This window comes from Parus major, chromosome 5 (genome assembly GCF_001522545.3).
Source record: "Parus major isolate Abel chromosome 5, Parus_major1.1, whole genome shotgun sequence".
NCBI classification, from domain to species: Eukaryota; Metazoa; Chordata; class Aves; order Passeriformes; family Paridae; genus Parus; species Parus major.
This window is the reverse complement of record NC_031774.1, coordinates 13,178,211-13,203,931: the sequence shown is the minus strand read 5'-3', so window position 1 is coordinate 13,203,931 and position 25,721 is coordinate 13,178,211. Positions and strand designations below refer to the sequence as shown.

Below are 25,721 nucleotides of genomic sequence, written 5' to 3'. Positions count from 1 at the left end.
GGTGTATTGTAGATGTTCTGTCCCTCAGTGTTTCAGTTAAAATTTGCAGTTTTACTAGTGTAATTTAAATCCTAAAAATGAAAAATTGCTAAGCGAGGGATGTATTTTTACTCATTTACTCATGGCTTAGTATCTGTGCAGGTGTTTATATAACAGGCCTTAGAAGCCTAAATATTAAATAAAAATATCTTACACTGTATTTTGCAAATTATCCCAGTAGCTCAGTAAATGAAACAGATTGATGAAAGGAATTCAGTTATGAGGACGAAGCAGTTTATTGTGCTTTATATTCAAGAGAAAAAAATAAATATGCTGAAAAATTATACTGTTAATGAATATATACTGATGTTGTTGGTTTTTTACTCAGAATGTCTAACTGCATTTGTTTGCTCCAGGATAACAGCAGAGGAAGAGAAATTTAAAAAGGAGTGGGAAGAAGACTGGGGTCCTAAAGAACCACCCAAGTCTCTAAAAACTGTAACTGCAGAAGTGCACTCTGCCCCTCGTTCCAAACACAAAAGTAAGTAATTGATGTCAACTTGCCTCCTCCTGTTTGTCTCAGACACATCACTGAGCTGTGTGGAATACACCATCAGTTTGTCTCCAAGTTAAGCTACCTATGAATTGGTTGTTTTCAGAAAGCTGGAAGCATATGATAAATCAATTAAATAACTCTTAGTTAACAGGTACCTATCTTGTAAAATCTACATCCATTCAAGTAGTCATGGTTTTTAACAATCATCAGCAGGAAAAATACAAAGAATAAGGCTTTATTAAGAAATGGTCTGAAGCATCAGCCTCTATAGCTTGGGGGTTTGGTGCACTGTTTTGCATGTTATTTCTGTTTAGTGTTTACCTGTCAACCTTTTCACGGTTTGGATTGCAAGGGATCTTACAGATCACCTTGTTCCAGCCCCCTGCCATGGGTGGGGACACCTTCCACTACACCAGGTTTCTCAGAGCCCCATCCAAAACTGCCCTTGAACTCTGTCAGGGATGGCACATCCACCACCTACCCTGGAAAACCTGTGCCAGTGCCTCACAGTAAAGAATTTCTTCCTAGTATCTGATCTAAATCTATCCTCTTTAATTTAAAGCCGTTCTCCCTTGTCCTGTCACTACATGCCCTTTAAGGACTTCCTTTTCAGTTTTCTGGTAGCCCCTTTTAGGTACCCAAAGGCTGACCTAAGGTCTCCCAACAAGAGAAGAGATGCCTTCTCTTCTCCAGGCTAAACAGCCCTCACTTCCTCAGCCTTCCCTCACAGCAGAGGTGCTCCAGCCTGATCATCTTCAGGGCCATCTGTTGGACCCATTCCAACAGCTCCACATCCATCTTATATTGGGAGCCCCAGATGTAGATGCAGCACTCCAGGAAGGGTCTCATGGAAGCAGAACAGAGGGGCAGAATTCCCTCCCTTGCCCTGCTGCCCATGCTTCTCTTGGTGCAGCCCAGGACGCTGCTGACTTTCTGACTTGTCCGGAGAGAATTAAGACAGTTGGAGCTTAGCTGGCAGTTAAGAATCTAAATTGGAAGCTGCAAATTGTATGTGGAGAGTGTACTAAAATTGTATTGTACAAAGAAAAATGTGGAAAGTGCTTGTTGCATAATTTACAGGAGACCTGGGCTGATTCTTCACCTAATGTTATTTTATTATATTATTTTGTGTGTGACTTTGGAAAAATCTGCTGATGGTTCCATTACAGGAAAAGCCACCAAACTCTTTAGGCTTCCCTTCATCACATAGCAGACTAATTGTCCACATGTAGATTCTAACAACTCTTCAGGACTGGAGGAGTTTGGAGATTGATTTAAGTAGGGTCTTCTTTTTTTAACCATTCTGTAGAAACACATCCCATCACTAACTACGTTTTTTTTTTATTTCACGGAAACTTCTAGTCACACATTACTGATCTGTTTTTCATTTCATGGGAACCTCTAGTTACTGTCGCTTCTGTCCCCTCACCCCTTTCCTCCTTTGTTTCTCTAGTAGATTTAAAGGGATTTGCCCATGACCAACTTGAAACTGATGACGTGGATGACATGAACATGAAGCAGGACCAACAGGTTTGCCACTCAGCCCTCACTTCCTATCTTTATTCAGATTCTTCCTGTGTCTCACCTCCTCCTGACAGTCAGTCTTGACATTGAACTGACCATTTGGTTTTCCTAGGTCAATATGTGTGGTCCTTTAGTAAATGATGAAAGATTTTGACACTGCTGCTGTCATCGCATCTAAAAATACGTTGATATGATAATCTAACCCTACAGAAACGTGGACTATATTGAGTGCTCTGTGTTAGCAGTGTTCCTTATATAAAGTTATGGTAATATATTCTTTTGTATGTTTTTACTTCAAAATATATTTTATAATATCTATGCACTTGGCTTGAAATATTTTGTCCTGGGAAATTGAGCTTTTTATGTCTCCTCAAAAGCCATGTTCTGCCACAAGCTTGAATGAGTTTGAATACCTGTTTAATTTTCGTAAGACTTGCAAAAACTACTGTAAAGTAGGAGTGTGACCATAGAAATCTTAACAATGCACATGCCTGTGTGGTTCTGTATTATTTGCTGCATTTTCTTTGTTTGGCATAAAATGTGTATCATTAAAACAAGGGAAACTTATGACTAAGTGTACTAGAACCATTTATCAAGAATTTAGCTAGGAACTTGTCATGTAATATCAAACCTCTGGTGTTGCACCTTCAAATAAATTTTAATCAGTTACACATGTCAGCACGGATTGGTCTGAGTACAAGCGTGTCCTTGGCTTTTTTTCAAAAAACAACTTTTCCTTTACCTTTTGTAGCCTTTGGATGGTTTTATCGCTATGATGGAAAATTTCCCACAATCCGTAAGGTACAAAGTTTGAAATGTCAGTTTGCTGTGTGTGAGTTTGAAATGGAATTCCTCATTTTTCTTCTTCTCTGTTGTTAGTAAACATTTTTTATAGTCAAACATTCCTTCTTTTAACGTGTGCACAAATTAAAATGCCTTTGTCTAGGCATTTTGTGTCTAGCACTTTGTCCTTTTGAGTCCTTCAGGCTCTGAGTTCCACCATGTGCAGAGGGAGTTGTATAACTTTACTTTGCAGAAAGTGTTCATTACAGGTGGGCAGTGCATGTCTTCACGTTCTCTGAAAGTCCTCAGAATCATGTGTATATAAAAACAGTACAGAGACAAAAATTACACAGTTACACGTTAGCAAATCTCCCTGTAGGACGAGTGAAGGAAAAAGTCTTTTAGGCATGCACATATGAGCAAAAAAAAGAAAAATTAACCATCTTTAAGCTGATAGAATATTTCTGTATCTGTAGAGATGCCGCTGAAGTAATGCAATTTCAATTTATGAGAGTTTCAAATAATATTCTATCCTTGCTGTTGCTTCCTTCTTTTTCTTTCTTGCAATGTATATTAGCCTTATTATAGGGGGATTGCTATAGTGTTGTGTGTTTTGGTGGTGGTTTTTTTGGTAATTAACTGTAGTAAAATTGCCATGAAAATTTTGTGCATGTATCTGTCAAGAACTCAAGGTTTCAGGATTGTTTCTGACAGATGAAGTATTTGTATCACTGTTTGGGAGTATTACTTTGACTTTCTGTGAGTCCAGGATATACCTGTTTTCCATAAAAGACATTAGGAGAAGATGGTTCATTCCAATACCTTTTTGTATTGCTAGTGACCGTAAATCATCGTGGATCTGTAACTGGTGTAAAAGGGAGGGAAGTTAGGATTTTTATCAGAAAATTATAAAAGCATGTTATGGAAGTCCTTCACACAAAGAGGGTAATAATTTGTGTTGCTGCAGACAACTATAATTTAGAGAATGCCCAAATACATCTTCTCATATTAATGATCTTACACAATTCCTACTGAACTTTAGCAAACAGTGTGCACTAGAAGCTCGAAAAGATTTATTTTTAATCATTTGCTTTTGGCAGTGATGCATTTTCATCCTACTCCCTATTGCTAATGATTTTTTTGTTTGTTTTAAAAACAAAATTTCACTCTTTTCTAAAAATGTCTATAATAGGAAGTAAACTGAATCCATGGGGAAAATTGTAGGAAAGGATGAATCATCCTGTTGTGTCTGAATGCTGTGAATGCAGCTAAGACACTCAGATACATGTTCATGTTCTAGAAGTCCTTCGCTTGTGTAGTGCTTAGTGTGCCTTTGAATTCCGTAATTCTTCAAATGTTGATACCTAGCAAGTTGACCTGCCTGATGTTACATTTAGCAGACAGTACTAAATGTATCTTGAATTTTTTAGAGGATGATAGAGGCAATTGTTGTTAAGATAAAAACTAATTATCCCTGAATAAAATACACCACAAATTAGGTTTATGTTGAAACATTAGTGTGAAAAGCTAGAATTTTTTTAGCTAAGCTTTATCTCCAATATTTTTGGGGTTCCTTTTCCCTCTGCTCTCCTCCCTACAACACCACCACAACGTAAGCATGAAGCAATAGACCACATCCCACTGAACTCAGCAGTACAGAGTTCCAGTTAACTGCTTGACTGGGGGAATTGGCTTGTAGCAGCCAGGGAAAATGCCTGTTTTCCAAGGTTTTGTTCTCAATATCAACAAGTAAAAGGTGAAAGGAAGACAAATAATGCTATTTAATGTGAAGCAGTTAATGGTAGTTTTGGGAATTCAAAGCATGAAATAGCTGATGATGATGATAAGAACAAAATTAAACCTGAAGCACAACGTTTCTGGCAGTGGCAGTAATTGTCAGTAGAGGCCACCTGCTCCTCTGTTTTACTTTTCATAAATGAAAGGAGAACATGGCATTTCCAATATGAGCTGAGTCCTATCTGTACAAATGTGAAAGGGTAGCAGAAATGGGACATCACTGAAGTAGAAACAAGGAGCAGTGTCTGTTTTGAAGACAACAGCAGCAGAGGCTTCCAAAAGAAGCCTATAGCTTTTCCCTGTTTGTATCCTACATCTAAAATTTTAGAGTCACTTTGTGCTTGTAGGAGCTACATGGTATTTGTGATGATGCAGTGTTCCTTCTTGGAAGAAACTCAGTTTCTGCACTGATCTAAACCTTTCCTTTATAATTAGTTCCTTATTTCAGTTTTATTAGAGGATGCAATGCTGATTTTAGGGCATATGCATGAAGCTGTTGGATGCATGGACTGTTCACATCTACCTGTACATGAGCATCTGTCACCTGAAAACAATCAGTCAGATATATATATAAATGCCAAAAAAAGAGAGATGACTAATCAAGACCAAACCAAAACTGTTTGAACATTCCAAGTTCTGTAGTGAGCTTGTGTGCCCTGAAGTTGTAACTCTGCAGAGGAACAGAAAGGTTGCTCTGATCTCATCCAGCTTATGTTAGGAGGCACAAGTCCTCCAAAAAGTTTGAATTTCCTGCAAGTTGCTGGGCAAATGGACTTTGGATTTTCCTTTTAAAAAAAAAATTACCATACTTGCATAGACTGTAATTAATTTTTCAAGACAGATACTCATGTACCAAGATTGAAGCTTGTGGTGCTTTTAGCTGATGTAAAAATTTTTGTTAAAAAACCTTCCCAGAAAGGGAAAGAACGAAAGAAGTCAAAAAGTGATAGTTTTTGTGAACAGAGGAAGAATAAAAAGGAAATGGAGTTTGAGCAAAAACTTGCCAAAGAGAAAGAAGGTATGCTGGAGAAAGAAAAACAACTGAAAATAAATCGTCTTGTGCAAGAGGTATGTTGTGATCCATCAAGTGCAAAGCTATATTGAAAGCAAATTAGATGGGTTTTTAGTGGAATTATTTTAGCAGGACACTTGTTTAATTCTGTCAGAAATAATGAAATTTTAAAAGCTGTTTAACTGCAAAATTCTGCCACCACATTTGCTTAAAAAGTCAGCTTTTTGCCCAAATGAGGATATCTCTGCAGTTGTGTCCATGTGTAGTGATGAATTTAATGAATAGGAAATCATTCTTAAAATTATTATTATTATTTTAAAAACTATTTTAGGTGGCATTTCATACTTGTATTATGACTATACCTATAACCTTTTCTAATGCATCAACGTTATGGTCAAGGTATCTGAGACAGAACGAGAAGACCTGGAAGAATCAGAAAAGGTGCAGCACTGGGTGGAAAGACTTTGTCAAACACGATTAGAACAGATTTCCTCTGTGGAGAATGAGTCTCCTGAGGTAAAATATTAGCTTTTCCATATATTGCATGATCTCTAAATAACTGCAAGTTGCCTCCTAAAAGCAACAGGTTTTACCAGTGAAAAAATCTGTCTTTGTCTTTCCCCCTCAATCTTCTTTCTAAGAGGTGGGGAAAAAAGTCAATAATTGATGACTTACAATCTACAGAATTTGCTTTTCCTATATTTTATGAAGATTTAAGCATTATTTTAATGAACTGATTTTATTTTGTCCTTTTTAACTATATAAATATAACATTATTATATCATATCTCATATCTCATACATCATATCTCATATCTCATATCATGTGATATATAATATCATATCATATATAATATATCATATATTATATCATCATATCATATCATATTATATGTAATATTATAATATTATATTGTTATTGTTGTCATAATAATAATACTATTATTTTAACTATATATTACCACTAAATTAACAGTTTTATTGTCTCATGAAATATTTGGACTAGGTGGGACATGCTACCAGTAACAAATACTAGATCCAGCTATATTTATTAGTATCATGTGAATATAAGAATATAATTGATGATTAGCTCTTGGAAGCTTTCTTCTATTGCGTGAAATAAAGGAACAGGATAAGAAAATTAGAAAAATATACAAAACTCACAAGGAATAGGGTTTGAGCTTGTACTTTAAGTACAAGTCCCCTTTAATCAGGGGAGCTGCAGATAGCGATTATTCCTTAGAGCCTGATGGTTCTACATGTGGAGTGAGGCTTTCCCACCATCCTGTTGCTCTGGCTGTCTTCCAAGGAAAGCCACTTCCAAGAGGAACACTGCAATCTAGTGAGCTCCCGTGGGATGCCCAAGAAACTGCAACCACAAAAGGGACCTTGGGGAGCACTCTTGCATGATTTTCCTTCAGGTCAGTGTGGAGCAGCTCTGAATAAAGCAGCTGATCTTTTGTTCCTTGTGGCCCTAGGCTCAGATCCATGTGGTTTGTCAGTACAGGTCTTTAGTGGAATGTTTATGCAGAATTTTTCTCTCACTATCCAAACTTGGCAGCTTGTGTTCTGCTAGAACTTTGTCCCCCTTACTTTGTAAAGTAAGTAGGAGCATTACAGATTACAATACCGTTGTATTTTCAGAGCTCTACCTGGATTTAAGACAAGCACTCTGTTGTGTTTGCTCCATTAGTTTTCCTATTACATTTTATATAATTGCTCTACTACAATTTTTGTACAAACCCACCCAAGCAGTTAGAACATGTAAAACACAAAACCTGAGTGTTCCTTAGGGGTAAATTCAGCTGAAAAATATTCAGGTGCTACAGGTTTGAGCTGTTTCTTGAGAACAAGAGCATTCAAGATCTCAAGCTCTGACAAAGAAATAGCTATTTTTCAGCACAAAGCGATGAGCATGTTAGATAAGAAGAATGTGAGAAGTGTTACCCACGTAAGGGAAGTGTTGCCATATTAGAGTAAGATGAATGTGTCTGTCAGCTTATCTATGTAAGGCTTCCTCAGCTGAGTCTACAAAATAGCAAAATGACTGAATTTTCTCAAATACTGCAGTTTGATCACTGATAAAAGAAATGTTAGCAACTCTAACAGCATATGTACACTCCTTCCTCATACACATCCTTATTTTTTTGGATGAGATGCTCATTGTGTTCTAACTCTGAAGTTGTTTAGTACCCAATAGATCTGGTGTGGATTAACATAAACTATAAAATCTCAAGCCCCTTGAGGTTCTGAATTTCATAGCACAGTGAACTTTTTGTTTTGTTAGCTGCTTAAGCTTTGTTTCCTTTCTTTTACTAATGTGTGATTATGTTTACACAATTTTAACCCCTTTCCCTTTTTTAATGACATAGAATCTCAGGGCCTGTCTTAGATTATTTTCATTCAAATAAGCACCTTTGCAAGGAATAATTCTTGCTTTCTCTTCATGAGAGCCAAAGAGGCAAAAGTTATGTTATCTTGGTTTGTGCTGTGGTTTTGCCTTATGAAAACTTCATGCTGTTGGGGTTTTGTGGGGTTTCTTTTGTCGACCCATTACCCCAACAGCTGATGTCACACCACTCCCATTTTTCTGCTTTTTAAATTGGAATATCAAGGAGTGCTTTTAGAAAAGCCTTCAGAGAAAACATTTGTGTATATTCTGTGTGGGAGAAGCAAAGATTTTCCTGTGGAGGAGCTGAATGGTGTTCTAGGGCTGGCCACCCTTCAGAGCTGTTGTAGGCAGAAGCGTTGAGGCAGATTTCTGTTCTGTCACACGTAGCTGGCGAGCGGACGTCCTCCTGCCTCCTCTCCCTCAGCCACCTCAATGCGACGCTTTGCCGGGGGCCTGCAGCTGCACACCACAGATCTTGATGACATAAACTTAGATGAAGTTGACAAACCCAAACAGCGCGCACCGCCACCTCCGCCACCGCCGCCGCCCCCCACTGTTACCCCAGCACCACCAGCTCACCCACTTCCCCCCTCAAATGCTCCACGAGGTCCCACCCTGTTGGTAACACCAGCTTCTCAGGTGACTTCGGGATCTGTTTGGATGCATGCGCCTTTATCGCTCCCTTTCGTGCCTCCCTGGCCTGATCCATCACCCTCTTTGTCCACTGGATCTACCCTTCTGCCCCTTGCAATGTTAAAGGAGGGAATGAGGTGATTTCTTCATTTTTTCAGTAGTGATTGCAGTCCAGAGGTAGTTTCATGTTAACATTTTTTAAATGCAAGTCAGAATGGGTTTGCTCTCCTGCTTACATAGCTCATAACTCTACTACCTGCAGATGTCCTAGGCAGAATGTATCAGCTAAAAAAAACATCATTTAGACTTGAGTCATTAAAGACAAAAAAAACCAAAAAACAACTGCAGGCAGAAGATGTAATTCATTGTTAAATTTGAGTATCCCTGTAGTGAAAACAACTTGTAAAAGTGCTTTAAATGTCTCATCAAATTGCTTTGTTAGGTGAGAAGAGTGGACAAAGAAAATTGGCTTAAACTCAGAAGGTCAAACTTTTAAAAGGTCAAAACTGTATAAAATAAAAAAGTAAGAGCTGATAACCTGGTTTGACTTTTTGCACTCTGAGAAAATATCAACTTTGTCCTTATTGCAATCTGAGTCCAAAAGAGGATGAAATAAAAGAAATCTTATGCCAAATCTTTCTTTAGAAGATAATTCATGGTAATTCCCTTTGTTTAGCACTGTAGTGAGAATCACGTACTTGTTGTTTTGGCAAAAGATGCTTACTTTTTTCAAGCAGCAGAAGAGGATCCCACATGGTTACTTCTTTCCTACACAATTTTCTGCATGGGTTGAGTGACTGCACTGTTGAGTTTTGGGGTTTTGCATGTTTACTAAATAGTCCTTGTTTCTGCATGATTCTCCTTGGGTAGGGAAAGATATGCAAATTTATTACTTTTTGGTGGAAACTAATAGATTCTCTCTCTGTGAGCAATTGCCCTGATGTGACCCATGAATCTCTTGTAAACTTATGTGGACCTCTGGTAATGCTTGATCTATGTGGTTCATACATTTGAAGTGCCAAGAGTGTGCTAGATCTACTGAAATGGAACTATCCTAGGTTGATATAGATAGCAGGTTTCCCAAGTTATTTCCAAAATAAAAATGACATGAAACATCATTGAACAAGTGTACAAAATACTTGTGCTGAGCAGAAGAAATACCCTCTTCTAAAGAGATCAGAGAATATTCAGATAGAAGGATTAATATAGGAACTGCCATACTGATCTGACCCCAAATCAATATATTATCTGTTTCTGGCAGTTTGTAACTGCTAGCTGTGTTAGAGAAAATGAATTAATAATTAAGAAAAATATGTTAGGTAACCACAAATAACCTAGCCTTTAAAATTAATGTCAGTTTTCACTGAATATAATTCATGTATATGAGGAAGTAACTAGGCTCTTAGTAAAATTAATTGAGCCAAAGCTGCTTTGTTTATTAACAGATAATTAAGTATTTCTGATGTAATTTCAGAAATGGAAGCAAAATTAAAGCTTGACAATTTATTCTTGCTACCTTTTACAAAGTCATTTTTAAACTCCACAGATAAGCAAAAGCAGTGCATTTGTGTAACTAAAGATCTCATGTTTATGCCAGCTAAAGCCAAAATATAAGACAACTGTAGTTGTCCCATAAGTTAATTTTTCTAATATTATTCAAGCTGGTAAATTTCTCTACATTGCTCCATTTTTGGTTTCAACCCAGATCATTTAATTTCCAATTCAGCTCGAACAAAACCTGACAAAAGGAATAAAAATCCTATCAGAGATATTCGTGAGAACTAGCTATTAAAATATCTGGTATAAATTGTCTGTTTCTGAAAAAAATTATTATTAGCTTTACACTTTGTATGAACCCAGTACTAAGTGTGTTGCTGTTTAGGTTGAAAGAAATACCTCCCACGTTGGCAAAGCGTCCCCTGTCTCAAGCAACCCACTGGTATGTCACGTCCTGTTTGTTTATCATGGCTGTAGTTTCATGAACTTCTCATGCAGTGCTAATGGCAAGGAGTTGTCAAGAGTTTCACTCTGCAGGGCTAATTTATTTAAAATTCGCCTCATGGAATGATCTGTGTGGATACATTGCTCTGCTGAAAGCACAGGTGGTGGGAGTGACTCCTAATGGTTCAAGGATTTTGTATTTCAACAGTTTAGCAAAATGCGGTCCGTATTTGCATGTTGCAAATGTCTGTATGTCCCAGCGCATGTGCTTTGTTCTTCCATCAAGGCAAAAGTTTCTAGGTTCAAACCATCTTTTAAATATAATGAGTGCTAAGAGGCAAGTTTCATCTCAGAGCCACCATTAGTTTGATATCTCTTTGCACTGATTTTCAGTCAGAATGATCAGACGTCCATTCTGCACTACAGAAGAGTCTGTTGCTAAATTGTGCAGCTCCAGGAGAAATCATCCCAGTGCAGTTCCAGTTCCAGTGCAGTTTAAGAAGTTGGTATCTGTGAATCTGTTGATTCTGATTCTTCTAAGCTCAGAATGCTTAATGATACAATGTATTTTGCAAACTAGAACAACATCAGTTGAGTGATATCCCTAGGGACTTTCAAATATCTGATTCAAACTTTTTTTAAAATTATTTAAGAAAGGTTGGGGGAAAACAAAACAAAACAAACCCACAGGGGAAAAAAACACACACACACATGCACAACAAAAAAAGAAACAAACAAAAAAACAAATCCAAAAGGTGTCTTAACCTGTTTGCTGGAAGCAGATAAATAATTTCAGAGGTTACAGCTTGTACCATAAGAACGATCTCTGGAATACATCACGTTTCCTATGAGAAACATTGAGAAAAGTGTCCCAAGAGTTGCTGGGGTTAAGTCAGAAACTGAACCCACAGGTTTCAGTTTTGAACTCTTGTCTTGAATAAAACTGTGCTTGATGTCAATGGGAGTTTTGGCTGAGTGAGAAATACAGGATTGGACTAAGACATGCTGAATGATTAGGTCTCAGATGCCTCTGGGAATCTCAACCTCATGGAGTCAAGGGCAAGGAATTAACCTAAAAAAACCCTTGCAGTTAAATCAAGATAATTTAACTTGAAATTCTTTATGGAAAGCTGTTTGCTGCAGTCCTGCTGAATTTCATATTAAAAGATTTATTTAGCCATGGATTAGTTACAATCTTATTTTGGGTTCACTTGTTCTTACACTAAACTTTAGCAGTTTGGGTTTTTTTCCTCTAACTTCTTATTCAGTTTGTTTCCTTTATGGGAAAAATGCCAAGAGCAGGGATAAGGTTTTTCCATAATCTTGCTAGTAAAACCAGAATTTAGGTGAAAAGCTACTGTTTGGATAAAAGAGAAATAGTGGTTTGGTTTGTTGGCTTTGTAAGCCTTAGTTAAAATAATTTTGTCAGCTCTTCTTTTGTATTAGTGTCTTAAAATTCATTATGATAAACCATTTGAATTGAGGAGTCTTGGTGAAATTATGGATTTGTACAAATTGGATTGTGAACTGTAATTTTCTTAAATTAACTCCATAGCAACTTGCTCCAAGTCCACCTACCCAGCGTCATCCCGGGGTACCAATAGTCTCTAAACCAGTTATGCTGCATCCTGACCCAAACTTCGTGGTCAGGCCAACAATCAAATCAGAGGCCCTGGTAAGCCTTTTAATATCCTTTTTCTGAGTACTGTGTGAGTTTGGTTTTGACATTGTTCTTTGAGATGGCCTCAAAAAAATCAATCTTTGTCCCATTTCCTGCTAACTAAAATTCCTTTGTATTTTCAAGCAGTCATTAATGGTAAGTACAAAATAGTATATTTCCATTTTTTTCTGTGGTGGAAAAGCCACTTTCAGTGACAATTTTTGTACAGAGTGCATAATTCCAGAGCAGCTTAAAGCCCTACAATTTTTACATCTTATTTTTCACTTATTCAGATGCTTGGTTTTAGTTTTATAATTTCTGAATTTGTCAGATATCAAATAATAAATATTAAGTCAACTGGATTAATCAGAAATGAAATAATAAAAATTAAGTCAGCTGTCTTTTACCTTTGTAAACAGTCATGAACATACTTGAAGATATATGCCTTATTATATAATTTATCATATATATATATATATATATATATATATATATATATATATATAATTTAAATGTATCTTTTAATTTCCAGTGGGAAAAAAGTGTGTTGTTATATCAGACCCCAATATACTAGTCATGCAGTGTTACTGCAAAGTTCACTCACACAATAAGCTTATTTTTCTTATTTCTTTTCCATTTCTGTGTCAAATGCAAGAGAAAAGTCAGAGGCTAAGCATTTTAGGACCAACCATGAAGTATCTTTGGGAATTGTAGTTTATGAGGGAAGGTGAGCCAAGGCTTACTGAGTAAAAAAAAAGAGAAATATTGCTCAGACAGTTGATAACTCTCAGCTGACAGTCCTTGAAATTCACCTGAAATAGCTGGTGGACTAATTAGTAGTATTTATTCTTGAGGGTCATCATGACTTAAGCTATTAGTGTCAGAGTTCTGTGTTTGTTGCACGCACATGTGTGGACACATGTATTTATGTATTTGTAAGACAGTAAGTGACAGAAAAAACATCCAATTTGTGTTGCATTTATTTAATTAGAAGCTATTTCTGGCAAAAAAAAATTATGTGCACAATATTCCTAGCTGTGTTTCATTAAAACACGATGGATTTGTCATTTTTCACTATAATAATTTAGATGTTCTTGTTCCTTTATTTTCCCAGTTAGACTTTGAACAAATTTAAGTGATACTTATTAACTGCTTTTCCCACAGCCAGAGTCATCTTGAAGCTTCTGTATTATAAATGAGCTGAATAGTAATTGGAAGCAGTTTTAATGAACTGCTTAAGAGAAGGCAGGCACACGAGTTAAAAATAAATTCAGATCCCTCCAATGGAGATGTTTCCTTCAGTTGGAGCTCTCATTTTGATTGTGTTCAGTAATTTAACGTCTCTAAGCAATATAAAGTCCCTTAGAGGAGGAATGAGCAAAGTCATAATCTGCAGTTAATATCATCTAGCTCTTGAAAAAGTGTGTGTATATGAACTAGTTTGAAAAATAGATGATACCTTTATGTGTGATCAAACAGCCTTGGTACAAATTTTAAAAGGTACTTGTTGTTTTTTTTTTAACTGATTACATACAATTAATTTAAGAAGCTGTTAATGAGATCCACCTCCATGGGAAATGTCTTATGATTTGTTATGCATGCATGCACATTTTCCAAATCACAAGTCTGCTGAAATCATTCAGATTCAATCATCTTCCTTCCCAAACTGCCTTATATAAGTTGGAAGATTAAAATTTCTATGGGAGCAATATTCTGGTAGGATTTGAGAGAAAGATCAGTCTATAAGTTATAGACCTTATACCTCTTACTTCCACTGATGACTTACTGCAGGAAAGGGTATTTACTCATCCTCTCTGCAAGGAAGTCACAAGTGGTATGTGAAGTAAAGCCTGCATGGATACTGAAGAGGGAAATGACTTCTATTAGTTAAAAAACAGAAAAGGCCAAACAGAAATGACAAAACAAACAAGACAGTACCTGCCTGTCTCCAGAAGTGTATAAGAATTGTAATAAGATTTCATGCAAAAGGGGAGTGGGGTATGGTTTTTTGGTTGGTTGCTGAGTGTGGTTGTGTGTGTGTGTGTGTGTGTGTGTGTGTGTGTGTGTGTGTGTGTAAGTTCATTGTTCGGATACAGGACCAGTTCCACTTCTCTTAGTGGAGGAAAGTATCACCAGACAACACACCATTTGCTGTCTGGTTTCTCATCTCCCTAGATTTCACACACCTTGTGGAACTCTGGCTTTTAATTTGACATAATGCACACCACTTTTTCTACCTTGTTTTTACCTGAATTTAACTGTCCTGAGTATCAGGCTCAAGAAACTGAGGATGATGGATTTAATTGATTGAAGTAGCTAATCCCGGTGGCCTATATTCAAGCAATTGACTAGTAAAGAAGGTGAAAAAGCATGCACTTAAGAATAAAATAGGCATGCAAGAATGGGTAAAATTCTCCTGTTACCTGGAAGGTAGTTGGGCCAGACAATCTCCATTACGACTCAAGTTAGCTTATTAACTAAATTCAGGTAAGAATTACCAGGTCTTTTAACAGTTGATGAATATGAAATTGTTTCCACTTATAAACAGGGAACTTATGGGCAATGTTTAAACCTTAAGTGCGGCCTTAAACCCTGAGGTCTGCTCTGAGTCAAAATCAGTTTGATCTGTACTAGAGTGAACTGGAATACACTCATGGCAAAGCCAATTAAATTTTGGCTCAGAACAGGAGTGGACTGTTAGGATTTAGTGGTGAGATTTTCACAGATGCAAAACCACCAGAAGCATTAGTCTCTGCTCTCCCTGATGATCAAAAACATCCTGTTGTGTGACTTAAAAGGCTCTGCTGCACTTGATGCTATAAAATATTTTTCCTCCCTTATTCCTTTGTGGCTGGCTGAAGAATATCTGAAGAGAAAAAAAATCATATTTAAGCTTTCCTCTAATTTTCAAGATTTGAAGCCTGATGCTGCAGGACTAAAGTCAAGACTTAGAGTCTTAAAGTAAAACTTAGATACTGTGTGGAAAGATGGGGAAGGACTAGAAATTTCAATTAGTATTGGTTATAAACATACCAAAAGAATCTGAATTGAAATTTTTTTCTCTGGGTTTTTTTTTTTTTTGCTTTTTTTTGTTGTTGTTTGTTTGTTTGTTTTGGTTTTTTTATGAGAGAGAGAGATTCTGAAGAGATTTGTGGAAAATCTTTCTAAACTTGCCCATAAGTCCTCCAAGACAAAAACTCATAGTTCATTTTAATAAAACACAAACTATATTCCATTATCTCTGGAATATATTTTTCCAAATAATGATAAAACTGTAGGACCCTGAGAGAAATGTTACTGAAACTGATACACAGTAATTTGTTTTAAAGCAAATTGACTGTGAAAAGGTAAATGCCAGAGTTGGGTCTGTAGAAATTTTTTTCTTGTTTCAGAAGACTCAAATACCTTACCTGATTTGCTGAAAGGTTTTGAGTGGAGGCTGGGGAAATGTCAGTAGTATTTTCTATAATAATATGGGGGTTAACCCATTTCATTTTTGAAAATTTTTGTAAATTAATAAGATATTCTGCATTTTAAGTGATTCCAAACTACAGCATGCTGTTCTGTTAGAATAGTGGAAGTGACAAAAAACCAGAATGAATATGGAATTTAAGACCATGAAGCCAAAAGCAATTCAATAAAATCCATTTAATAATAGAATTCACCTCTTCAGTATAGGATATCTCTGGTAGGAAAGCAAATCTTAAATGCATAAATATATATTTATCATTCGTTCTCAATATTTTGGAAATTATTGTCTACCATTTTGTCCATGTTTAGGGTTGGGGTTTTTTAATTTTTTTTTCTCATATATCATGGATGAGACATCCAGGAACTGTTTTATAGAGATGAGTTGTAAAAGCAGGCATGGAAAATATTTTAAAGAAATCTTGTGGTATGGAAATGTGCATTATTTATGTAGTTTCTATAGAATTCTATCCACTTTGCATTCAGTACTATTTCATTGTGTGTGTTCTCTCATTTTGAAATGATACAGGGAACAAGCACTAACAAGTGCAAGTGTTATTAAGTCCCTGGGAGAGCAAAATAAGCAGAAAAATAATTTATGAGTAGGTGATACTTATTTACAGCAAAAAGTTAATTCCTGGTTTGGCAATTTTCTTTCTTTTGCAGCCACAAGAGATGTTTAAAAGGATGGTGGTTTACAATTCATCATTTAGATCTAACAAAAAACAAGTAAAATAACATTTTCCATGTTTTGTGTGCTACTTCTGGTTTGACTGATCATAGATTTAAAACTTTCCTTTCCAATTCTGTTGCTCAGTTTCTAAAACAGAGGATGCAAGACAGCCCTAGTGCATGAGAACTGCTAGTATTTGTAAGCTTTAAGTGTGTGCTTGTGGCTCCTCCCAGTCTAGGCAGAAGAAGAATGAGAATAAATCCTTCAGGTTGAACCATCTGTAACTTATATGTTTAAGAGCAACCTTTAAGAAAGTTGAACACTGATAACTTGATCTGATACTGGTATTACCAAGATTTCCCTGTTTCTTTTAGTGTCCAGCTGCAGTGCTTCCAGTAATAAAATTATTTATCAGTTTTAAAAACAGAGCTATCATCATAACATAGTTACTGGCAGGACATCATAGGAACTGGTGGTGGAAATTCAGCCTTCCTGTATTGTGTAGGATTTTCCGACTGCATTTTTACTTCTGTTGCTTTTCTCTGTCATAAGGATGAAGTTTTTGTCTCTTCATCTTTGGTTGGCTGGTGGTCCAATGGATGGTTCCTTGAAGAAGTGAACTTTATGCTAAACTTCTCCACTGCTGTCAAATGTGCCAGTTTCTGTACAAAACCCCTTTGTCATTGCTAAGCCAAGTTAGATGCATTGTTGTTATATGAAAAGTTGGCAGACAATAGTGACCTCACAGTGTGAGCTTTTGAGCAGTAAAACATTAATAATTATTTTTCTCTTCCTTTAATCGGTTTCAATGTATATCTAGAAGGGAAAACTGACTGAAAAAGATACAGCTTTGAGATTATTTATTTGCCAGTAAATGCCAGCATGTTCTGAATATATAACAATTGTGTTCTCAAAAGGGGTGGTTTTTTTGAAAAGATTGTTTTTTCTGGTCATGACTTTCTCCTTCAGTTATTTTTTGTTGTTGTTGCTGCTTGGGTTTTGTTTGTTTTTTTGTGGTTTGTTGTTGTTATTTCAGGTCTCAATTGCTCTTGACTATAAGAAACCAGGGAAGCAGTATCATTAGTATAAGTGCTTGTGTTTCAGAGGTTGTTTCTTCTTTAAGTAGTAACTTCAGCTTTCACCTGGAAGTCCAGACAGAGTTGTTTCAGTGCAATCAAACATTTCAGTGTTCCGTTTTCAACTTGTGCTCAGTCCTCTCAACGTTTTTGTAAGTTAAGGAGGGATTTGAATGGTTTTAACTCTTTTACCTGAAATGTCCTGAGTGGTGGGAGGGTAGGATTAGGACTGTGCTTTCCAGTTCATCTTCCTTGGCTCATTAGTCCCTGCTTGGATATGGAGTGCACTCTCTGATCTCTGAATTTGTGGTGTCCATTTCAGGGGAGATTTATTACAGTTCAGTGCATGTCTTCTTTCTGTCTTATGTATCTCTGATACACAGTGGTATGAACCCAAGGGGACAACAGTTTAGGTTGAATATTAGGAAATGGTTTTTCACCCACAAGGTGGTTGGGCACTGGAAGAGGCTCGCAGAGGCATCAGCCTGACAGAGCTCAAGACATATTTGTATAGTGCCCTTGCATGCATGGTGTCACTGTGCAGGACCAGGATTTGGACTTCGTGATCCTTGTGGGTTCCTTCCAACTCAGGTTATTCTATGTTTCTATGAATTTTGCTTGCAGATTGGTTTTTTTGGTGATTTTTTTTTTAATTTTATTTTGTGTGTTTGTTTTTGTGAAGTTTTTTGGGTTTTTTCCTATTTAAAGATTATTTTCCCAGGAAAACTTCTTTCAAGGACAACATCTGTTTTTCATGAGGACAACCTGGGACAAAGAGTTCACTGACTTCCTTTAGATTACATAATGACTTAGTGACTTGGCTGAGGTTGGAGCTCTTTTCTCTAAATTACTTGCTCCAAACCCATAGATATCTACTTTAGCCATGATCCCAAAGGCACTACTAATTCAGTTATTCAAAGTATTAATTGTTTAGGTAACTTTCATTGTAAAATGTTTCTCTTACAGCTTTAGTTAAATGGTTCATAATATTAATACATTTTGTAAATGAATGAATGGTTGATTGAAGTTTTTCCCCCAGGATTAAATTTTACCCTTGCTGATGTCTATGATAAAATTCTCATTTATCTGGTTAACAAATGTAATGCAGTGTAACAAACCCAATGTAAGGCAGTGCTGTTATGGGTGAGATCAGAACCCAGAGGCAACCAAAAGAGGTGATAAAGAGTATAGCAGAGGAGGCATTAGTATTTTCTGCTGCAACTTTGCTATTTAACAACCAGCCCTTAAATATACCACAGGAATCTCAAGCTGTGTGTTTGGTTTACAAGTGGAAAAAGGCTTAGCTGAGTCTGACAGTGGAATAGTCTTTGTTGTCAAATGGATCCAGTAGAAAAGATGGCAATAATGAATATATCAAGCTTGATCATGCACTGAATCACTGGTCTGTGTAAGGTACTGGCTTGCCTGCTGTGTCTGCAAAAGGTTGTGTGGTTCTCTGTTCCCATATCACCCGGTTATTGCACCTTCAGGCCACAAGAGTGGGAGCTAGGTGCCTCAGTAAAGATTTTAAGCTCTGAAGTCCTTACTTTAGCATGAAGGTTAAGTGCAGAGCTTTCATAAATCCCCAGCATTGCCCATACAGTTTCACCTTGTAGCTATTAATCCTCCTCAAGAAACTGCAACTCAAACACCATTGACTCCTGACTGCTGATGCAGGAGCTCCCATACTTGCAGAAAAGGTAACTCTTGCTTTTCCCTGCAGTCTTGGTCTGACAAGGGTTAAGCCCCACATTTTGTAGATCCTCTCAAAGCTTAAATCTTGCTGTGCCTAACTGCAGTATCATCTGCATTTCAAACATTCCCTGACAAAATTTGTAAGTCCTCCACAGAACCACATGAAAACAAAAATCATATTGTTGTCCTGCAAATTGTCCAACAAATTGTTGTCATGCACTTCCTTGTATTATGGACCCAACTCCCTGAAACTCCACATGAAGGAGGAGAGAAGGGAGCTGAAAAAGAATCCTAAAACCCAGACAGTGTGGAGTAGTGTTGCTGAGAGGTGAATTGGAGCCTATCATTTCTACCTGTTACCATCCAACATGTTGACAATCCCAAGAAATGTTGCTATAAAGAGGTGGCAGAACACACCTGCCTGTGGTGCTTTCAAGATTTGTTTCTGTTCTGTCAGGTGTATAGAGGAACCATGGAGCTGACAGGTGGTAAATGCTTCCTCAGAAATGCTCCATGATATGACCAACACAAATTATTGATCTGGTTTTGAAATGTCTTCTGACTGTCGGGATGGACTCCTTGCTGTCTCTCTGGGCTTTTCTCCAGTTACTGTCTTCTTTCATAGCTTACAGAATTACATGCTCTTTCTCTCACTAATAAATAAGATGGAATTTGTGTGTTAAGTGTGTGAGTTGCTGTTTTTGCAATTAAATGTCATTTTATTCTCAGGGCTTCCAGAAGTATGTGGAAGATTTTGATCCATATTCAATGGTAAGGAGAGAATTTAAATATGCCTCACTGTTTAATATGAAATACTCTGGGAAAAAAAGCTAAATCTTTGATTTTGAGGGCTGGGAGTAGGTAAGATACTTGCTTGTTGCTTTTCTGGGTCTTATGTATTTGTCTTTTCTAGTCATGTAGAAAAGAAGCGTTCTTACAGGAAAAGGTGATGTGGCATTCTGATCTTCCTCTTACACTATTTTAGAGGAGGGAAAGATCCTTTTTCCCCCATATATTACATAGATCAGCCTAATTTTTTTGTGTTTACAAAGTGGAAATGATTAATCATTATGTCTTTTCACAGTTTACCCCAGACCAGATTATGGGAAAAGACGTACGACTATTAAGAATAAAAAAGGTAAATATTGTGTTGGTTGATGAATATTTAAAAGGTTCATGTAAGCATTTGATGTACAGCATCATTTAATGCGAAGAAGGAGAGATTAAGCTCCTGTTAATGGCAAAAATCAATAGACTTCTCAGAACTAGAACCATTTTTTTCATAGGAAGGATCACTGGACCTTGCAGTTGAGGGAGGAATTGATTCTCCAATTGGAAAGATTGTTGTGTCTGCCATCTATGAGGACGGTGCTGCAGACAAACATGGTGAGTAACAACAGGGAATTTGAATACTACTGCAAAGTGTCTCCTTACACTGGCTGACAATAGTTGGCTGATTTCATAGCCTGGTACTGAAAGGCTAACTTAGATTGCCCAAGGACCTAAGGGCAGTCCACATAAACTGCTTAAATTTTAGAAAAAACAACACCTGATTCTCTGGTGTATTAGCTACACTACACTGCTTAGTTTTGTTGGTTTTGCTACCTTGAATGGTAATTTGTCTAGTTAAGCAGCTGGGTGTATTCCCAAAACCCAACTAAAGGCCAGAGCCTCTGAAGCTTAGCTCTTGAAGGCACAAGAATATTCTCACCAACACATCTGGGCTTGGCACCTGGTGGGAAGTACCTGCCATCCATTTCTTGAGAACTCTTATGACCTGGTCAACAGCGAGGGCAGTATTCCCTTACACTGTCTTTGCTGTCCTTGTCCCAGCCTGCACCTAAATTCAAGTCACTCTTGCTGTGAAAACATCTCAGTCATTTTATCTCCTCAGTGCTCTTTTCACTCTTTTTAGGATCTCTCATAACTAAGGCTGTTCTCTTACCATCCTCTTCAAATCCAGTTCCAGTTAACTGGTCATGCTTCTTTCCAGATTGGAAGTCAAAATCAGCTCTAAGGAGCAAACACTATACATACATTTGCAAAGCAATGACCATATGCAAACCCTTGACAAACGCCATTTTATTCCTTCATGAATTTAATGAATTTTGCCATTTTTATAGAATCATGGAATTTTTGGTGTTGGAAGAGACCTTACATATCATCTAATTCCAAGCCTCTGCCATGGGCTGGGACACCTTGCCCTACACCATGTTGCTCAAACCTGGCCTTGAACACTTCCAGGGATGGGGCATAGAAGTAACATCCTACAGTCAGTCACAGTTTGTAAGCTGGATAGCTGGATTACCCAAGCAGACAAACAGTGGAAAATCATATTGAATTAGTTTCTTACTAGTCATGATCAATAAGAGTTTGGCTTTGCCATGCTTAAAAATTCCTTTTGTGTTTGCCTGTAGCAAACTTCCTAAGGTTTTTAGTGTAGACCTTCGCATCCAGTGAGAACACTTGTCATTATAGTCTTTACTGCACAAATATGGCACAGAAAACACTCCGAGGATTTTGTTTTTTGTTTTGCTTACATGTATGTATAACACATTTTTCTTTCCCCAGGAGGCATAGTGAAAGGGGATGAAATACTGGCTGTAAATGGCAAGATATTAATTGACAGCAAGCTGGCAGAAGCACAAGCAACTCTAGCAAAATCTTGGAACATGGGTGGGGTAAGTAACCTGGAATACTACTTCATTCTACCTACAGAGCTCACATGAGAGCTACTTTTCTGTCATGACATTGTCACGTCAACACAAACAAGATTACAAACATCAAAAGTAGTGGGTATGTCAGGTACTCTCAAAATCAGATAAAATCTGCAGAAGATGCTGGTATGTAGCATCCCTGAAACCATGTATGTAATTTAGTGGGAAATTTCATGGCATTTAGCCACATGTCAAGATTGGTATTTAAACACATTACATTCTGAGTGTTTATAGCACTTTTATATGTAGAATCACTCTTTGATATTGAAGATTACTTGCAAGCTGATTGGAATTTTCTGATAATAGCTTATCTTTAATTTCTTGATGTACAAGCAACATTGCCTTTCAGCTACAGTGAGTGTTTCCACAGCAGCAGCTGTAATCACTGCTCAAATGACCAATACAGGGTGATTCTTAGAATAACTTTTTTGTAAAAATCTTGTTGCAGCAGTAGATTTTTCTTTAAATTCAAGATACAAACCAAACAAGTAAATCAGGAATGGTCTTCCTATGGAAGTATTTAATAGAGACGTTGCTGCTGCTCCCTGTGTATTTCCAGGAACAGTTTATCTCCCTGATTATCTGACATTCCATGGTGGAGCACTGGCCACCTCTATAAGCAGTATTTAGCAGCAGATGTTTGCCTGTGCTTTTCTTTTTCAGGATTGGATTGACTTAGTCATTGCAGCATCACCTCCAAAAGAATATGATGATGAAATGTAAGTGCATCAGCTTTTTTCTCTGGGGATTAAAAGATGAGTAACAATAGCCAGTTTGCTTTCTTTTGTCACACATTTTTCAAGTATCTTCTTCCTCTTATGGACTGTATAACCTCCTGCTTTACATTGTTGCTAATTTGATAGTAATAAGTAGATGCCATGCATTACAGCAGTGGTTCCCAGACTGCAAAACTGTGATTCTCAGAATTGTATATGACAACACACTCATTCTTTCAGTTTAAAGTTTGAGGATTTGGGCTTTGGTTTTTTTTTAGAAGTTACACTTCAGTCTGAATCATTCACTCTAGATCATAATTTAGGGAAACAAATTCCCGTAAGCATTCTGTATCACAACCAGAGGTTTAATTCTGTGTTTTAGTTTGGTTTGGTTTTTCTTAATTAGATTGAAGTTACTGTTCTTGTCAAAGAATACTTACGTAAAATTTTCAGGAGATTAAGTGATTTGGGTGTCTTGGCAGTGTTCATAGAATCCTTGTTTTAAAGATAATCAGCATAGGTGTGAAACAGAAGAATCTACAGCTACAAGTGTGATAGGGTTATCAAATCTATGCAACTTGCTTTATGTTGGACAAACAGTTTCAAAAGCAAGACACAGATTTTCTAGTTTGATTGAAGGAGAAGATTTGAAGATATCCTTACTACCAAGTAAAATGGCAGAGCAAGGTTTTCTAGTCACTGTTAACCAGGGTTCCTGTTCTATGCAGAATACTAGATATTCTTAATATAATACAATTACAGTTGCTGTAAATCAGTTTTACTGGCTAATACCAACTGTAGATTGACATGAAATTTTGTTTAATACCTGTGCATAAACTAACAGGCAAGTAAATAACTCTATCATTGTTATTTTTGTTTTCATATCTTGTATATTTAGCCCTACCATTCCCTCATCAGCAGTCAGTCCCAACACACACAGAAAGGTTTTTGAAGGCAGTGCACCTGTGTACAGACAAGGGTATCTCCTGCAGCTGTAGCCACTGCAGTGTCCCTCATGGTGAATAGCACGCCTGGCTTAACATGACTGGCCACCGTGAGGCTGTGTTATTTTTTCAGCATGTGCCTGCCTGTGCATTGCTTGCCATCCTTCCTTTTGTTCTTGGCATGCTGGAGCTGGAGTGTTCTTTGGGCTTTTGCCATGCCTGTGCTATTAAAATATAAGTATTTAGTTTCTACTTCATAAAGTCCCTCAGAGATCCTCTGCAGAATTGGTTTTATCACCTGCCAGACTATTAAATAAATAGGCCCTGTCTAAACAAGGAGGATTAACCTAAGGTTTTTTCCTTATCTGTGGACCATTGCTGTGGCTTTGGGAGTTCATAAGTATATAAGCAACTACAAATTATTTTCTTGTGAAGGCTTGTCCAAAGAACAAGTTTCCATTTAGATTATTCACAGTGTGCCTGTAAACAAGTATTCATGAGTGTTTGGTTTTTACCGAAGTTCATTAATCTGTCATATACCTATACAGTGGGTTTGTTCTGATATTATCCTTGTCTCAGAAATTCAGTTTCCTCTGTATGGTTTCTCTGTGGCTGTAATCACTGTAAGTACAGTCATAGATCTCTAGAACTACCAAGGTAAGATTTCTTGTTGCATGTGGGTCTTCTCAATTATTAATTACAATACAAATCAAAACTACTTAAGATCCAGTTTAAAAACTGTGCTTACTAGAAAGATTAAAAATTGCACGAGAGCTAACAACACATTTCTCACTATTTGTTTCTTTTTTCCCACAGGACATTTTTTTAAGGAAGACTACAACTACTGAAATGGAATCTTTCCTCAGCAGAAACCTGCTGCTCAGTAAATTAATAGAGAATCAATAACCACATGAAATGCTTCTTTATTGACTGACCTGTAAATTGAACTAGAAACTTCAGATAATTTGAATAATTTATTATCATTTTATAAACATACAGCAAAACTTTTTTTCCAGCATGATTAAAAAGAACTGCTGACCAGCATAGTTCAGACTGTGAGCGCTCAATCTCTTTTTGCTATTTTGAGGGGCCAAATTTTGCAGATCATCTTTCATTTTTCCTGGAAATAGACTCTAAAATGACAAATGAAGATAGAACACAGATGTCTGTTCCCACATGCAGCACTTGTGAATACACATTCACAGGCCAGTTTGGGTGCGAAAAAAATTATATTTTTACTTCCTAGATAGTGATTTTCCTGGGAAAATAGGAAAGTACACAGGTAACTCCTGTTCTCATATTCGTATAGCTCTCTTAATGTCCATTTTTTTGTGTCAGTTTTGAGGTTTTTTTGAGCATAAAGACCTTACTGGTGGAAGAACTGGGATGCCAGGAATGTGAGCATTATAATGAATAATTTTGATTGTGTTGTCCACACAGTACAGAGAATCTTCTGTACCAGCAGGGTAAATATCTAGCAAGTAGCTCAGATAAAATCATTATGCATAGTCACACTCATACTCCTGAGTACTTGTATTGGTGGCAAAAATTCCTCCCTCATATAGTCATGGGTGGAAAATTTGGGTGTGATTCACAGTCTGCTGTTTTGTACTTTGTTCTCAGTGAGCCTATATATGTAACTAAAGTGTGCGGGAAGCCACTAAGTGTAACTTTCTTCTCTTGGTGATTCTGTGCCTTAGGTTTGAGTAAATTCCTCAAGACCATAAAATTGATACAAGCTTGGCTTTAAGTGGTATTACAGTCGTAGACTTAGTAATTATATTATAGAGATACCTCCTTAGAAATGTCATTGTCTTCTTCCTTTCTTGTACCTACCAGTTTGTGTTCTGTATTTTATGTTGTGTTTCAATTTTTCTCACCTATTCTACTGAGAGACAGTTCATTGGTATATCAAATTCCCACTGAAGTCTTGCCTTTTCAAGGTTTGGAAGCCCTCCTCTTCTTCAGCACATAAAAATAATAATTACATTCCTGAGAACTCTGTACTTATATGCAGATGTTTACTTATGTTGGTTCGCTTTCTTTATTTGCACTATTCTTCCAGTATGCCAATTAACGTGTGTGGCAGGGTATATGTGTTAGAATATTTAAAATGTTGAACTCTTACAACTAATCCAGAAATAAAATTGCATTTG

The 25,721-nt window shown here is 37.0% G+C and overlaps 1 protein-coding gene across 3 annotated transcripts in view; it reads left to right on the top strand.

Moving 5' to 3' along the window:
• The window catches only part of USH1C (USH1 protein network component harmonin), a 46,665-nt gene extending 20,944 nt beyond the window's left edge, over positions 1-25,721 (top strand). Inside the window, exons 14-27 of one of the 3 annotated variants that reach the window (XM_033515329.1) lie at positions 396-520; positions 2,811-2,860; positions 5,555-5,707; positions 6,051-6,167; positions 8,430-8,681; positions 10,558-10,614; positions 12,172-12,291; positions 16,411-16,473; positions 19,918-19,959; positions 20,273-20,326; positions 20,475-20,574; positions 21,760-21,869; positions 22,569-22,624; positions 23,520-24,373. In XM_033515329.1, coding sequence (XP_033371220.1) covers positions 396-520; positions 2,811-2,860; positions 5,555-5,707; positions 6,051-6,167; positions 8,430-8,681; positions 10,558-10,614; positions 12,172-12,291; positions 16,411-16,473; positions 19,918-19,959; positions 20,273-20,326; positions 20,475-20,574; positions 21,760-21,869; positions 22,569-22,624; positions 23,520-23,619 — 1,399 coding nt within the window. In that variant the 3' untranslated portion in view covers positions 23,620-24,373. The other 2 variants (XM_033515328.1, XM_015632158.2) reach the window with 2 other exon arrangements.